We start from the raw sequence: 17379 nt of genomic DNA on the forward strand, positions 1-17379 counted from the left end.
CAGCTGTCTGCACCAAGTTGAACTTTGCCCTTAATGAATACAGAAACACTATTAAATAGCTTACAGTCAAAATGTCACCATCCTAAATTGTAATAATGAGAGAAATGCCCTCCTAGATTCTAGATATCCATTTACCAGTCCTTCACTCCATCAACACATCAAAAGGATGTTGCACTCATGCGCTCCCTCTACAGGCTCTGAAAATTTGCATCATCAATTTTAATTATAGCAACAGAGTTCTTCAGCTAATAGTAGCTACAAACTAAGTCACACAAAATGAAGCCCTGTATGTCTCCACAAGGAAAAGCCAGTGGCTGGCAAATGGGTAAAAGCAAAATCATAAAGAAACTTCATTCTGCAGCTAATACTTCAGAGGGAAAGAGGACATTTGCTTATGCTTTTCTGGATATAATTATTGTTTCTTTGTTACAGCTATTCCCCCCCCCCCCCCCCCTCAATGAAACAAGGTTACTCATGTAGACTGGGATGTAATAAAGAAAAGGGCCCCTTCGAGCATCTCCTGCTTGCCTCTTTGTGCTACTGCCTGATGTTGGTTGTGCTGCCTGAGGCACAGCTGCTATAATAGACTCCAGCTCTGGGTTTGTCCTGGAGACCTGTTATTTTAGGCTGTTTGCAGACTGAATATAATAATGCATTGAAAAGTTAGCTTTACAATGAGAGAAATAATATGAGTTTTAAAAAGGGTTACATTATACAGAAATCATCCAGAAAATGAAAATCAACAAGGTAAATGGTTCTTCCTTCGGTGTGAAAACGTTGGGGATTTCTACTTGAATACATATTAGGCATGCATTACATGGAAGTATGTTCTTCTCTATAGTTAAAGCTTACAGGGCTCAGAGATGACAATTTACATGCCTGCAAAACCAGAAATATACTGAGATGTATGTTTTTAGAATAACACAGTAATATATTTTAGATACTCTTGACCTGGAAAACAAGAACTAAATGCAGCTTTGGTGATGCTTGCATATTGGAAGCATGTAGTTGGTCCATTGTGGAAAACCAACTGAATGACAGCAGGACAATAATGGCACCATAGAGTCCTACTCTAATGAAAACCTATTGGATAATCTCTGTCCTTGAGTTGGCATTAGAGACAGAAGGTCATTGTGATAATTTTTTTTGTTCCAGAATCAATGTCTCTCACATTGATGTAGACTTCACATTAGCTTTGGGGTGTGTGCCTATGTTTGATGAACAGCTGTAGACTATTGTTGTCTGGCAGCCTATGGTTCTGTGTAAACTCATGCTTTTTTATTAAAGGCCATAATTTCAAAAGAAGTTAACATCTACATTTCTCAGTAAAGACAATGCTTATGACTGCTGAACTTATCTAAAAACTAGCCACTTACTTACATGCCCTAAAAGAAGCTAAACATATTTTTGAAAACCTGACTTTTAAGTATAAATGATAACATAAGTTGAAAAGCAGGCTTTTAAAACATTGTAGGGGAATAACTGTAGAATTCCTTGACCAGTGTTTAATGCTAGGATTTTTTCCTGATCAATAGAAATATGAATAGTGTTTCATTACTTAGCACAGAACATGCCTTGTAGTCTAATGCACAAACAAAATGTTTCTCTTTCAGGTATTATTCCCCTGGATATTCTGAGATACTTCTGGAAAGGGTGGAAAATTACCATCCAGTTTTATAAACTTCATTTTTTTATTAGAGCTGTATTTCACATTTATGCCTTTATGACTATAATACGAATACAGCTGTTGAAACTCTTGTTTGATTCTGAAATCTCCTTCTACTGTTTGAACTACTGAAAGAGCTCAGCAATTCCAGCAAGCTATATTTTGTTCTTTATAAACTTGTTTGATAAGTTTTTGTCCTTTTTGTTTTTTCTCTAACATTACTACCAGATATTGTAGCATATATGAATGGAATTTCACGCAGGGGTGATGATTTATCACAGAAGCTTTTTTAGAATCAGTCATTTCCTTTTCCTTCCACAAGAAAGGTTTGTTACTATCTCATTCAAATTTTACCATTCTCAGTACTGTAGCCATTTTCCCCTTTTGCTTTTGCATATTGTTTAGAGCTTCCCAAGCTCGATGAGGGGGAAAAAGCTGGCCCCTGTGCTTTTTTCTAATTATGGAATCCATTCTGCACTGAGATATCTCCTACTGCTACCTTTCAGAAAGTAAAGTGATGTGATTTTGCATCTCCAAACACGTTAGTAGCTGTTAAATAAAGAAATAATCATTTCTGATGATGATAAAAGGGCTGAATTCTGCATGATATGATAGTGTGGTGGTCCTGGCATGGTAGATAACACATCTTCTGCAAAAGTCTTCCTAATTAAGGCAGGATTCACTGTGGAGGGAAGGAGCAATACACTGTTTGGTGTGTGCATTGTTGTTCCTCTTGGAAAGGACAGAGTGAACTTAGAATTTCCATGGGCACAAAGGGAAGGACGCTGGGAGGTTTGGCTCCATTTGAGTCAGCAGCAAATTTGTGTGGCTCAGAAGAGAGGAGAATTACTTGGCTGCAGGAACACTGTTAGCAAAGTTCTGAGCACATTCAGAGGAAACCAGAGGACACTTGAGTCCCACTGATTGGAGTGATGGGACCAAGGCTGCTCAGTACTTATTCTTCAAGAGCTGAAATTGCTGCAGAATTGAGTTGAAGCGCACTTGGAACTTAGTCTTGAAGTTGCAGATCACATCGATGTGGAGGTTATTGGAGGTATGACCTCTTGTGTGTCTGTAGAACATCCTTGAAATATTTTTGCCTTCTTATGTAGAGTGAAAAGAATTTTACATTCTGATTAATGCTCTGGTATACTGTAGCAGCAGGGAGCAGCATACAACCCTTTAATATTCCCTAATATGTAACTGTCTTTTACCATTTTTTGTTGTTCTAACCATTTTTGTTTTACTATGCAGCAGTTTTTTGTGGTTTGTTGTTGTTGGTTTTTTTCCTAAAAAGTAATAAACGGTGTTTCTGGAATGGGATGTTGAAATACTGGCAGCCACAAGGAAAGACAATTTTTGAAGACCCCTGCAGGAGAGAAACTTGTCTACTTTCTTAAACATATTAACTGAATGAGTTTATAAAACAGGAATAGTCTCTCCTATTACTCGTAAAACAGGAGCAAAGACTTATTGCAGTTGGAAATGATTTAGAGTGGCTTTTCTCTGCCAAATTCCAAATGACTATTTTCTTTTATTCTTGTCAGCATATGTTTCAACAGTTTACAAAAACATTGAAGGGCTATCTTGTGTTAAGGTTTAATTCTACAGAGGGCTGTGCTCCCACTGTGAGGTATTTGGTGCTCTCAGACTCTGCTCTTCAGAAGGAGCAGGGGATAGACAGCCTAACTGAGATGGAAACCATTGGTGTCATGAATACCGGTATAGAAGCCACACCAGCTGGGTTAGCCCACATCAGAGTGAAAAGTCTTGGAACTGACTAGTTTCTACCAAATGCCTTTTTGTTTTTGGTGTTTATATTCTGACATTATTAATGCTAGGACACTAGTGGAAAAACATTAGGTCTATTAAAAAGATTGTTGTAATACTCAATAATTTTCTCACATGCATTATGGATATTTAAAAATAAAATCTTGTACAATCTCTAAAAGAATATGTAACGGAAGGGCTTCCAGACAGTCTTGAAGGATCTGAAACCTTTATTTTCCCTAGCAGAACAGAAATGGTGCAGAGGGCTCAATGCAGTTGCAGTGCAGATGGGAGGCAGGGTAGGCATGGAGCTGCGTACCCATAGCTGCATCATGTGCTTGGGAGCACACCCACACCACACAATGCTAATGTATATGTTTTGTACGGAGAGAGCAAAGAGGCTTCAGTCCCCTGACAAATGTGCTCCTGCTGTGTCGCACTGTGCTACACTGTAAGGATTCCACAGGGTTAAATTTCAATGCCTAAACAATTTGTTCACAGTCTTTTCACAGTCTTTTTCTGATTCCTGACAAAGGAAATGATTGCACAAGGCAAACCTTCAAAGCGATCTGATTGTGCAGAGCACAATCTAAATCAGACCTAGCAAAAATACATCTTTACACCAGCTAGGCAGTTCTGTCCTAAGCCAGTGGCTGTTTGGCCTTTTGTTGCAGGACTCTCCTGGACGATGCCACATCCCATTAGGCTGTGGCAGCGCAAAGTCCCCTCCCGCATACTTTGAGACCCCCTCAGCTCTCCTTTGCTGGCAGGCTGCTTCCCTGCATTGTACATATAGCTTCTGGCTGGAGGTTTCTCAGGAGGTACGTGTCTGCACAGTGCAGATCCTAGCCCTTTACAGCAGAATTATCACTAATTTGTATTTTAGGCTTACATTACTAGGGTAAGAGTTGCTCTTTTCCTGTAGTGTTTCACGAGTTCCGATGTACAGCATTTCTATTCCATCCTCTTATTTGGCTTAAGTCATCATCTAAAGCTATATTAATGTTTGTAATTGCTACTCTGGCAGGCTTCAAGAGTGTATCATTTGCCTCGATTACATAGAATAAAGTGTAGATTTGCATTTTAATTCATTGTGTAAATGCTGTTTTCATGCTAGTTTGTGACTGATGCTAGAGAAGATGAAGAACAGGCTCATTTTGCAGCTTGGGCCTGACACCACCTTGGATGTTTGTCTCAGCTTACCACTCAACAGTGCCTACTTCTGAGCTTAGGACATACAAGCATTTCAAGTAAGAGTCCCTCTCACAGAGGTGGCTTATTAAGACACACAAAGAAAATTAAGCCAGTGCTTTGGCAGAAATAAATGTAAGCGGAGACAGCCCTTAAATCATTTTGCCAGTTCCTTTGAGTGCAGCATTGGGACTTTTCAACCCAAGTCTTTAAAGATCTTCTCTGGGGGCCCGAGCCATGATTTTTGTCTACATTACTACAGCTATTATTACATCTACAGATGTAAACCAGGGCCTTGAAAGAACATGTGGATGTGTAAAACTTTACCATATTTCATTCAGTGGATGGATTAACTGGCCTACAAAAGCTCCATTCTTTATCTGAATGACTGGAAACCAAGAGCATATGAAAAGGGGAAATTCAAGGAGTTCAACTCTTGTGCATATAATATGTTCTGCATTTCCAGAGGGATTTACCAAGGGATTGCTTTGTCTCATCTGAAGTGATCAATCTGCTGGAGATCTGCATCTTAACAAACAAACGAACAAACTGTTGAAGGAGCTGAATGGAACTGGTGAAGGAAGAAATGAATCTCATTTTGTGAAGTAAAACATAAAGTTACTGTAATTAGAAAGTGGATGGAGTGTGGGTAGATCCTCAGTGTTCTTGGTGAGTTCTAAGGGGGTTGTGAATTAGCTTGGCCAAAAGGGAGTTTTGGGCATGGAGGATGCCATGGGATAGCCTTCAGCTTCTGGTGTAAATTGGAGTTCGGTGATTTTGGGGCATGTAGGGGTGGCTGATTATTGTCCCTTCAGGTGAGGAATCTGTGAAAGCATGCTTGCCTCAGTATCTTCCTTAATGGCTGTTTAGTGTCCAGTGTCTTTGTTGTTAGACTTCTGGATGTCACTATGTGACCAGGGTAGAAAAAAAGATAGGGAGTAGTGCTAGACTGCAAAGCCAGTGGTTCCACTTCTTGTACTGACATAGGATTGCTTTTATGGTCTTGGATAATTACTACAAATCCCTATGTATCATCATCTTCAGCTGTGAAGTATCTGTTATACTCCTTTGTTAACTTGCAGAGTGCTGGGAAAATTAAATTCATATGAGAGGTCGATGCAGCAGAACTTAAGTTCTTTATAACTAATACCATATTCAGAACGGAATATTGTTCAAGAACCTACAAAAATTTACTTAAGAAATCTTCAAGATGCTGATTTTTAGAATTTGAGTTGAACTCCAGTGGATTTTGTGAGTTTCCTCATCTGACACAATTTGAAGGGATCTTGGAGAAAGAGGAAATTACAGTGTCTCTCATGACTATACTAAAACTATTTGTGTCATTTTTGTATAATACTTAACTGTTAATATTGATGCTACTATGCTGTATTCTGTAGTCACCTCTATAATTTAGCTAGTGAAAATACTAATTACGTTATTACCGCTGTACTGTATTTCTAGATACTGCACAAAAGATTGAATTAGAAAATACATATAAGCAATACTAAAGCATATTTTGGTGATGAGAAGGCTTTTTAAACCAGGAAATGGTATTGTGCTGCCTTTCATAAGAAGTTACTCTTACTTGAGTTAAACGTGTTTTGTAGTTGGTTGTGTACCCTCCTACCCAGAGGTCCGATTGTGAGGTTTGCTGAGTGCTCAGCAAAGTGCTGAGGACCATGATCTGTAGCAGAAACTAGTTGTGTTCACTATCATGCATCAGCAAGCTATGGAGAGGAACGATGTGAGGGTACTAATGTCATCGTCTTAACAGATTTCCACAGAGATTTTGAAGGCTTGCTTTTTCTTCATAAAAATATGCTTGTTCCTACTAGTTCCTACCTTCAAATTGAGTTAAATAATAGGTACCCAGATTAACTTTAGCTATTCTATATTTTGTTCCTTTTATAACAAAAATTAAATTTTGGGAGGGTGGGAAGTGTGTTAATATCTTTGTTTAAAACAACGTTCTTGATTATTTTTTGTGTCAAAGTCAGCAACAAAACTCTTCGTAATCTTGTGACAAGATCTGTGCCCTTTGCTCTCAAGGAAAGTTTTGTTTTCACTGATACAGACTAGTGATGTGTTTAATCCCTGTTGTCCTATTTATAATTAGGTCTGATGGCCTCTATACATGTTCACCTTTCAATATTAGGTCAGTGTTAAAGCCATTATCAACCTAAAAGGTTGGATTACTACCAAGATTCAGCCTTTGTTGCCCCACAGTGCTATAAATTATATTACAATCTATTGTTAAAAGTTAATAATACGCAATATAGAGGTCTGATGGAATCATGTTAATGAGAACACTGAAGCTTCATTGACTTGCAATATCATTAGAGCTCTGAGACAGGTTTATAGCCTTGTACAAAGTATATCTGTGTTGGTTTAGACACAGTATTTATTTGGTCACACCCAGCCAAATGTTTCCTTACTAAATTAAAATAAATGCTGGTTAGTTCAATGAGCTACAAAGATATATAGCATAATTTCAGGTTCTCAAGTCACAGAAAATAAGCCCCAACAATGGAAATCAGTAGAGGATCAAAAATGATGGATATACTAGAGTGAATATGAACAAAGAGGGAAGGGAGTTTACTGAGTTGGGTGAAGTTAATTTTTTATGACTCAAGCAACATATAAAATTTGGAAAAAACAGCTCCCATTTGTAGTCTGCTCTGATTTTTATGTAACCCCTCCCTGTATACACGTATGTACACACTTGCAAGCATGGTCAACCAAAACAGAATTGTAACAATTTCTGTCTTTGCTTTCACGAGACTTGCCTCTCTAAAGCATCTTTAGTGACTGAAGGAGAGTGGGTCATTGGCAAGTCCTCTGCTCACTAATGCCAACTTTATGGTACTAATTTCCATTAAGCACAGCAGCACCCACCTGATTTCCATTGCAGTGAGAATCAGACACTGGATCTGTATCACCTGTACTCCTTTTGCTCAGAACAGCTCTGCTTCTTGCTGGAAACAAGGCAGAAGTGATAAAATGATTTTCTTTTTTACTTCCCCAGCAGTGCTTCAAGTGAGGGGATGGTAGGAAAATCTTTCTAGCGCTTTCAGGGAATGGCTCATGCTCTGTGTTGGAGACTGAATCCCCAGCCGCACAGGGCATTAGGTAGGAAGGAAGATAGAAGAATCAGTAACATACTGGTGTTGCAGCTATTATCTGCTTTGGGAAATGAATATGTAAGGAGGCTTCAATTTTTCTATCTCCTTTCATGAGTAATACCTCCTTGCTGTAGCCATCTCTGAGTTTGGTCATGGGGCTTGTCTCTGCCTCCTGCTTTGGGGCCAGGCAGTTGCATCATTTTGTGTTTATGCTAATATAGTCGTGCCATGGGAATGTTTGGCAAAATTGCTGTTTAATCTACAATATAAGAATGCTTTAGCAGCTGTTTTATAGCAGTTTAACTACTCTGACCTAAATGACTGTTCTTAAGAGATTGAAGAGTAATTGAAAAGGTGAAAAAGTCCAGGACCATCCTCCCTTTTTTTTTGAAATGGCTTTATAAACAATTTGAGTTCCTCTGCAGAATTCAGATGAGAGAGAAAAGAATGCCAGTTTACTGGGACTTGTTCTCTGACCACCTGAGAAAAATGAGGTTTTCATCATCTGGAGTTATAATAAAACGTGCTCTCAGCTGGATTCCTTCTGTGTGAAAATAGACAGAGCTACATCATTGCACACCTGAAGGAAGAACACAGGACTACAAAAGCAATCTGAAATCTGGATTTTTGCTGCTCTTCAGAGACCACAAGTAATTTTCTGTAATCTTAATGAAAATTATTTGAATCTTGAAGGAGGGATATACATACCTCTCCCTTCCCCTCAACCTGAGTAGTGCAAAGGACCAGAGCTAGAGATCCTTTTATACACAGCATAGTCGCCTGTCAGGATCATAGTGTGAAAACCCTTAGCAATAGCTGTTGAAGGAACTGAAAAAATCCACAAAACTAAAAGGTAATTTGGGAAAATTCACTAGTATGCTAATAAAACTTCAGATGAATGTTCATCTGTTGCAGATGAATGAAATGTGGTGCTAGTGTGTTGGAATCCTGGGGTGATAGACACATGAAGAATACGTAAAAGATGGATGTTAGTTAACTAGTGCTGCAGACAGGCTGTCCTACTTGTCTGGGGAGCGGGTCCTGAAAACCCTCAGCCAGGCAAAAGGTTTTGTTGATTTGAGGGTGACTGCACTGAAGGAAGGTTCCTGGGCCGGGGGCATATGGCAGTCAGATGACAGCGGTGCAGCTCCCGTGATGTGCTCTGGAGTGGTGGAATGGTTAGATGACAAAACTCTGCAACTTCACACAAGTGCAGTGTAATTTGAAGCCATTCTGCAGGGAAACCGTAGGCAGCAAGTACAATTTCTAAGCCTGATATAAATTCCATCCTGTTTAACTGCCATCAGTTCTACTGCTGCAGATTAGCAAACCAAGTGATTGAACAAAGCAATGGAGGGATTTGATCTGGCTTCATAATGTGATTGAAAAACTCCTCATTAGAAGAGCATTTTCCATAGCCCCAAAAGCACAGCACTGAGGTCTTTGCTGTCTTCTGTTGCTGTATTGTTATGCTCTGAGCAGGCAGCTCGTTCATTTCTTCTTTCCCTTTCTCCTACTGAACAAAACAGTGGTTCAGTCACTTCTGGATTTCCTTCATCTTGTCTCTCTGTCTTTTTAATTCTTTCATTTGCTTTAACTCAAATTCACTGAAGCACGTATCTCCTACATGACTTTATCTGTGGGAGAGATGCAAGAATTTCTCTTTTAGTTCCTTCCAGTGCTTTTCCAGATCTCAGGTACTCCTGTTACTTGATTCCAGGTTGTGATGCACTTAAATAATGTGTCCTGTGTTTTTGTTTATTTGGCTAATTACTCTTCACATCTCCTCCTGCCCTTCTAAATTACCACTCCACACACTGCTTGTCATAGTTCCCACTCCTTTTGTTTAACTTTGCTTTTTCCAAGGCTAGTTACTGAGTCTTGGCAGAATTGTTAGAGGATCTCACAAACAGCTGGTTTTTGCTGTGACAATAGGCTGATGTATGCCTTGAAAGCGAACACGCAGGCCTGCATATTAAATGCTTACAGTGTCGTGACAAGCACAACCGATTTTTTAAAATCCTTTTAAAAAATTAAGGTGGAGATTAAAAATAGGAAATGATTGAAAAGAAACTCTCAAACTGAGGGGCGGGTGTGCTTGAGATGAGCCAGACAGTTATCAGCTGTGAGGAAAATCTCAAAGAAGATCTCTTGCAGTGAAAGACTTCAAGAGGAGAGGAAAACACCACGGGGCCCATGACGTCCTCCGCATAGGCAATGTAGCATGTGGATGCCTGCACAATTTCTGCTGGGTTGTATCCTAGCGAAGGGATCATGGAGCAAATGCAGCTCTACTTATCCAGCAAGACAGGGTGTTCTTATTTTACAGAATTCATTTATTGCTTCAAATAAACTTCTATCGGACAACTACATCGTGATCACTCTGAGCATGTATTTTAATGGCTGCTTTGTTTTAAAGCTGTGGGGAGTACGCTACTGCCTTCACCCTTTTCCCTTCCCTCTGTATCTTTCCTCCACCTTTCCTTTACTTTTCCCCATCAATGTTTGATGCACGCTATAAGGTATGTCTGTCGGTGGGTATTACTTTCACCAGCTTTTCTTTGCAGTAGTATGTCTATAAATGGCAGGCAGCATCATTCCTAATTACATGTTGCCCCCAGATGCTCCATGGGTGATGCTGATGGATTGCTGTGTGGGTGGTGTTGAAGGGACTGGGGGAGGGGGAGCTGGGATGCAGCTCCTCTAAGTGGTAGCAGAAGTCTCTCTTCAGGCTGGGCTCGCCAGTCCTCCCTCAGTAAAGTGAGCTCGGGAACCTTGGAGGTGTGCATCTGGGCATCGGGAAAGGGGATGTGATGCAGGCCAGGCTTCGGGATACAGCCCAAACAAACCGGGAAGCAGGAGGCGGTGGCAGAGACAGAGAATTCACGCTTTACCTATTGCTGCAGAAACCACGGAGGCTGACAGAATACACAAGCTGCTAAATCATGCTTTCTTGTTTCAATCCGCCCTCCCCGGCCCTTGGTGCTGTGCCGGGCGGTGGGTGCTGCAAGGCAGAGCCTTGGCGGCAGGCGGACGGCGGCCGCCCCACCGGCTCCAGGGGCTCAGCTTCTTTTCCTGCGTGGGATTTCTGACGGTGACCTTCCGCACGGGTTAAGATAGCCCTGTCACGGTTGAGGGCAGACCGTGCTCTGGAACTGAATCAGGCCATTTTTGGCTACCAAAAGCGTGGTCGTGGAGCTGGCGGACCAAGCCACCGAGTTCTACCAGTCGCCTGCTCCGAGGCGGTGGGTAGAGGAGAGGCAGGAATGAGCATCAGCAGACCCTGCCTTTAAAAGGGACAGGCCTTCCTGCAGCACACGGATGGACGTGCCTGCACCAGCAGACTGAAGAGGAAGGATGGGAAGCTGAGTGATCGTGGCCCTTGAAAGGCTGCTCTCCAAACCCCATAGAAATCCAAGGAGAGGTGAGGCGGTGGAAGCAGGGATTTCGGGTCAAGCGTCTGTCATTTTTGCACAGACCTTTCCTCTTCAAGGGCTGCTAATGGAGAAGGAGGAACTGAGAGACTGCACGTGTGTGAAAGCACATCTACAGTCTGTTTCCTTCTGTCTTTAACTGTCCTGTGGTCCTTGACGGGTTTTATATTTAGCGTGCCTAGCAGGTCAGCCTGCCAGCAGGTCAGCTACTAGGGAAGACGCGGATGGAGGCAGGCAGTACTGGCTTTGGGGACTGAAGTAATTGGACTCCATGGGTTTTTACATCCCAGGCTTAGTGCCAAGCCAGGAATTCGCCCCATCAGAGTGTGCTCTGAAACTAGGAAGTGTCTTGGGACGGTGTGCAGAAGCACATTTAAGAACTTAAGACATTAGGTGCCGCATCAGACCAACGGTCCATCCAGCCCCGAGTCTGTCTCCAACAGCGGCAGGAGGCAGTGCTACCTACAGAGAGCAGGTAAGCCTGGTCACATCCTGCGGCCCGTCCTCTCTGTACTCCCCCAGCATCCCCAGCTGTTGGATTTGGATGTTAGAAGCTCATCACTGCCTAACCCTTCTAGTATCTGCTTATGGACCCATTGCCCACTCACTCCATTTTATGAAGCCCTTCTAGAGTTACTTGCCTGAAAGAACTTAGTGTCACATACAAACTTGAGGACTACGCTGTATGGTCTCCTCCAGGTACTCACTGAAACTGTTGAGTAAAGCCAGTCCCACCATCAATCCCACAGCAGGGAGACCTTGCTGATGCCTGTTCTCCACCCTGAAAAGTGACTATTAAGCCTTATCTTTTGCTTCATGTCCTGCCTCCAATTTTCTATCTGTAAGAGTCTCTCCTCCCATCCTGCGGCAAGTTAGTTTCTCTAATAACCTTTGGTGTGGAACCTCACCAAAAGCTTTTTCAAAATTGGATGGTACTATGTCTGCCAGACTCACTCTCCATCTTTACTGATGCACTCTGAGAACTGTGGTGCGTTGGTGAGGCAGGGTTTCTCTCTGCAGAAACCATGCTGCCTTGTTCCCAACAGACTATGTTTATCCCTGTCTACAGTGGCTTTATTTTTTTAGACTCTACTGCCATTAGCAGGCAAAGTTCCTGGTCTGCAATTCCCAGGATCCCTTCTAAAGTCCTTTTTGTGGCCAGGAGTTGCAATGGCAGTTTGCCAGCCCTCTGGCAGCCTGGTGCTTGCCATGCGGGGTTACCCTCCCTGTCCCATGCAGCCTGAGGCTGAAGGCTGAGGATGAATGGTAGTCAGGGACAGTGCCGAGCTTTACTCAGGAGTGGAAACCACCATCCAGAGAAATGTCAGTAACTCATTTTTTTAACTTCAGAACTGTTGTGGTTTAACCACTGAAACCAGGACAAAAACCACATTTGGTCAGCTTCTCAAGTGAGTACTTATGTGCCAGTTATTCTTTCCCACTCTTCCTTCCATAGGACAAGGCATTTTACATGGCTTCTCATACGATGTTCTGCAAAATACAGAGAAGGTATATAGAGATTAGGTGATAATACAATTCCTGTCATAGGTCTCATACCTGCTATTGATATGTAATTGGTAACTGATGGGATATTCCCTATGGTGTGACAGGAATATCTGCATTGGCAGTTTATTGGAGTAAAGGGGGAGAGAGAGACCGTGACTCTACACTGAAATTGTATAGATTAGGATTTAACAGAAGAGATGAGCACAAAACTAAAGAACATGTCTAAATACAGACCCTTTGGGCTAGAGAAACACCACTATGAAAAATTTTTGGCCCAACTATTAAACACAGGTATTTCTTACATGACATCTGATGAGGGACAAATGCTGCTAAGGAGACTCTGAGAGGATCCAGCTCGGGAAAGAGGCTGGAAGGCAAGGAAGCCTTTTCTTGTGCCCACTCACAGGCAATGCAGTTTTGCAGGTAATGCTCTTCACTGATCATCACCAAGATGGGGAGAGAGGAAAATACAAAACCAAAACAGAAATAGTGAACAGAAAATAAAAACACAGGAAGCAGCAGTAAAAGATGTCAATTTTTTTGTTGGGCTCAAAGCGACTGCTGAGGAGCTTTGTTCTGGGAAGAGAAAGTGCCGCAGCAGGACGGCAATGCTTGGCTTGGGCAGGCTGTCATATCTGTCATCATTATAAGCACGGACAGATGATGATGATCTCTCCATTCTGTTTCTGGTTTTTCTCAGTCTCCAGAGATGCTCATCCAGCTGTTTTCACCACAAAATTTATTCAGCTAATTTGTCCACTTTCTTTTTTTCTTACAGTGCTTCTTACCTTCATCAAGCCGGTAGCATCTTCTCTGTGCCCACTGCTACTTTCAGCCTTGCCTGTTCCTGGAGGTGCTGACTACTTTCCAGTGCCTGGTGGTGTGTTACTGTCTTCCTCCTGCACTGCTTTTCAGCTCGTCTTTCCCGCACAACGTGGCATCCCGCACTGCGCGAGGCAGGGGCAAGGCGGGGGGAGAAAAGCAGGCAGGGGCCAGGGGCTCTTTATGTGGGTCACTTCTCATAGATACAGGCTTCTTCCTCTCCTCTTATAGCTCCCTCTCTGCACCCATCCCTCAGGTACTGACCCCACATTTATTTTCTAGCCTGCAGCAGCAGTGTGTCTAAAACCAGGCAGCTGACAGCACAGCTCGTTCAACTACAGCTATAAGATTTTGAAGACAAGCAGGTTTTGCAAGGCTGCAGCTGAAAGGAAAGAATTTCTAGAAGCTGGTTCCTCTCCAGAGTTTTTGGAGAAGATGTGTATGATCACTGATGCTTTCCAGTCTCAGTTTTTGGTTAAGTGCGTTGAAGAAAGGTACCGTAAGTCCTTGTTTTTTCCCAAATGATAACTAGGATATAGCAATTGTACCGAGTTATGTAGAACTCCGCACCCTGAGCTTGTCACAGCCTGTGTCTGAGGAGGACCACTCGGAATGAGATTTACGTGCAGCCATTTTATATAATTTGAAACAGACTGAAGCTCAGTATCAGGGCATTTCATCACATGTACAGCCTTAAAATTTTGATAGAAGTCATCAGGGGACCTGCACTGATAGCGTGCAACCCTTCTTGCCAGAGTTGTTCCTACCTGCTTACTGCAGCCTGTGAAACAAACCACCACCCATGCAATTGCAATGCAGAGAAAAATGCCGCTGTGATGGGTGATGTCCAGGTGTGACATTTCACCTGTTACGGTAGCCAAAAATCTTTGCGGGAAGAGTGCATGATGGAAGATTATGGGATAATAAAATAAAAAAGATCAATCAGGTGAAGGATTCTGTTGTTAAAAAAGTATTAACTGTTTTTCAAATACACAGCCATCTGACAGGCCAGGCCACACCTAAAAGGGCTAATGATAAAGCCGCAGTTGGCTGGAATGATTCAGTCCAAAGGGCAGGCTGGTTTGTTGGCAAATGCAGAGCATATCTTCAGTAAGCTGCTACAACGGATGCAAGAAACCGAGCACACAATCTATTATCAAATGCATGGTGGAAACTTGACATTTCAGCAATGTAATACACTTGTTTTTCCAGCAGCATGAGATTAATATACTCCTTTTCTGTGCTTCATGCCGCGTCATTCACATCTGAGCAAAATAAATGGGGAAGAAGATGATTTTGGTATCTATTCTTGGCATTACTAATTTTAGCGCCATTAAGGAGAGAGATTTTTTTGCCTTTTTTTTTTTTTTTTTTTAAGAAAATGTAACAAAGCACATGAGTCTTAGAATAAAAATAATTGTGAAGGGCAACATCGCTGCTGTTTCTTTGATACTGGCACTTCAGTAGCTGCTGTACATCCCTTATGTTGTCTGGAACAAAAAACAGCCATCAAACGCTGACACAGTGGCATTATGAAATCTTTCCAGCTCCTCTGAACCCCCCAAATCAAACCAGGGTTTGTGTAGGTGAAATAAATATAGAATGACCATGAATGAAAGCTTCTTAATTCAGCCCTATCAGTACAAAAGATTACTTCTTTGTCTAATTTCTATGCTGCGTGCAAGAGGGTTTGAATCCCAATTTTGGAATTAGTTGCCTTTTTCCCTTTTGCAACACCTCCTTCTACTGTTGTGGTAGTTTGTAACATACAGATCCACCTATCAAACTAAAATGGTGGAGAAAGGGTTGTGCTTGTGTTTTTTTTTGCTTCCAGTCCTACCTTCTCTGAAATGCATGCAGATGTATTTATTTGCCCTATGATATAGCTCCTATTATGTGCTTTGCACCTTTAAATGTGCGAAACATCATGTCTGCCTGGCAGGACCCTGAGATTCAAGATGGAAGAGAGACAGGCTTTGTTTTCTCTCTCATGGAGATTTTGCATTCGGTCTTCCTTTACCGCTACATTGGCTTGCGGAGAGGGTTAGTAAACAACCCCGTCCTGTTTCCCAGTTTCCTTACATTTTCTGTACACAAAGAACAAAATGCACATTTTCCCCCTGCACGGGGAAATGCCAGGAAAGGCACATGTACAAAACCTCAGTGCGGGAAGCAGCGTCTCCTCCGCTGCAGAGGCTTCTCGCAGCAGACAGGCAGGCTGAACGCTCGCATTTGAAACTGCAAAACAAAGAAAATAAACTAGCAGGCACACATTCTTGAGTGCCCAAGGACTATTTCTGTTCCTCACCAACCTGCTTGCAGCCAGTACAATAATGAAGGCGCGCTGCTGTGTGGAGGCCCCATACATATATGACTGCATTTTGCAGATTAGGCATTTGCCATTGCATTTTCAGATCGTTTCATTTTTCTACCTGATTCATCCATATTCCAGAGTACAAGAAAGTAAGAATACTACGAAGGTCATTCTTCACCCATGGTAGGTTACTGGTTAAATTGTTTAAGCAATGATCTGATTTTGTAACTTGTTCCACGTGAGCAAGTGAAGGGGCTGCAGCCAGCAGGGAGCGAAGCTCTGCAGCGTCCGATGGGGTGCCTCTCCTGCAGGGTGACAAGTTTGGAGCCTGAGCTGTTCAAGGATAAGTTTCCCTTTCCTCACACTCACACGGGCTTCAGAAGCTGTATGGTGGCTGCTTTCTGAGGGGAGGTGAATCTAAGGCAGGCCAAAGTGAGTGAAGCCACATTAGTGTTCGGGTTTGTTTGTATGGTCAGAGGCTTACCCATGCTGTCAGTTCTGATGAGTTCATGAAGAAGTTATGGCAATCTGTGGGGAGGCCTCCAGGCTTTCAGATGAGGTGTGGACTGACTGTGGTTGGAGCTGCATTCTTTTTTCCCCCATACAAGTGTCCTCCTTGGGAAAAAAAACCCCAGGACTTATGTCAGAACAGTATTCTGCATTCATTTAATAGAGATGCAGCTGCCGTGTGTGCAGATGTATGTGTACACGGAATAGCAGCGTTCGTACCAACATCCTCCCTCAAGAATCCTGTTGCGGGAGGACAGTTATAAATAACTCTTTGGCCACTATAATTGTTCTGCCAGTACAAGCTGCCAGAGAAATACATTGACTCAGCACATGCCTGAACAAGATCCTTCCCCAGGCAGCACCTCCCACCACATAAACATCCCCACAAAGTCATGTAGGTGCCTGGTGGGGCAGCGAGCCCCATCTGGCTGCTGCTGCAAGCTGGCATAAGCCAGGGCTGAATCAAAATTAATGTCTGTAAAACTTACAGAAGACAAAAAAAAGCAGTTCTTAGGCTAGCTAATACTTTTTCAGTACCCCCAGTTATAATTCTAACTACTGTTGCAAGAACTGCAAGTGCCTTTCCCCGCAGTGGTACTCTGGGTGTTTCTCGTGGAGAAATGGATGTTCTTCTCCAGCCGCTCGCACAGAGCCACACTGGTCTTTACTGAGCCAAGTAAGATGGTCTTGTATGTGTTCACTGACAAGTGGAACAAAATCGTCCCCCGTGCTAATGTTCTTAATGTCTGCTGCTACAATGGTTTTTATGCCTCTTCTGCCTGCCACGGTCTTACCAAAGAAAACTCCCTGGCTCCGTACCAGGTAGGAGGCTACAGTCCAATTTTTTGCTGCTGTTCCTGGAACGATATTAATTCTTTTTGATAATTACATGGGAGATTCTTTTTCTTATTTTAAAAATTACCTTAAAAATAATAATTAGGAAGCTGTCATTATTCTATTTTCAAAGCAGATTCTACATGGAATAAAGGACCTAGAGATGTGATTTGCTTTTTATCTTTTGGAGCACCAAAAGATGGCTATAAA

General features: G+C 42.3%; 1 protein-coding gene across 4 annotated transcripts in view; it reads left to right on the top strand.

The window, feature by feature from the left end:
• The window catches only part of SPAG6 (sperm associated antigen 6), a 48444-nt gene extending 33564 nt beyond the window's left edge, over nt 1-14880 (top strand). For 2 of the 4 annotated variants that reach the window (XM_069776814.1, XM_069776805.1), the window contains one exon: nt 1614-4523. In XM_069776814.1, coding sequence (XP_069632915.1) covers nt 1614-1680 — 67 coding nt within the window. In that variant the 3' untranslated portion in view covers nt 1681-4523. Of the gene's footprint in view, nt 1-1613; nt 4524-4553; nt 5743-13467 lie in introns of those variants that run through there. The other 2 variants (XR_011323303.1, XM_069776823.1) reach the window with 2 other exon arrangements.
• The last annotated feature ends 2499 nt before the right edge of the window (nt 14881-17379 follow it).

This window comes from Haliaeetus albicilla, chromosome 2 (assembly GCF_947461875.1).
Source record: "Haliaeetus albicilla chromosome 2, bHalAlb1.1, whole genome shotgun sequence".
Lineage (NCBI taxonomy): Eukaryota > Metazoa > Chordata > Aves > Accipitriformes > Accipitridae > Haliaeetus > Haliaeetus albicilla.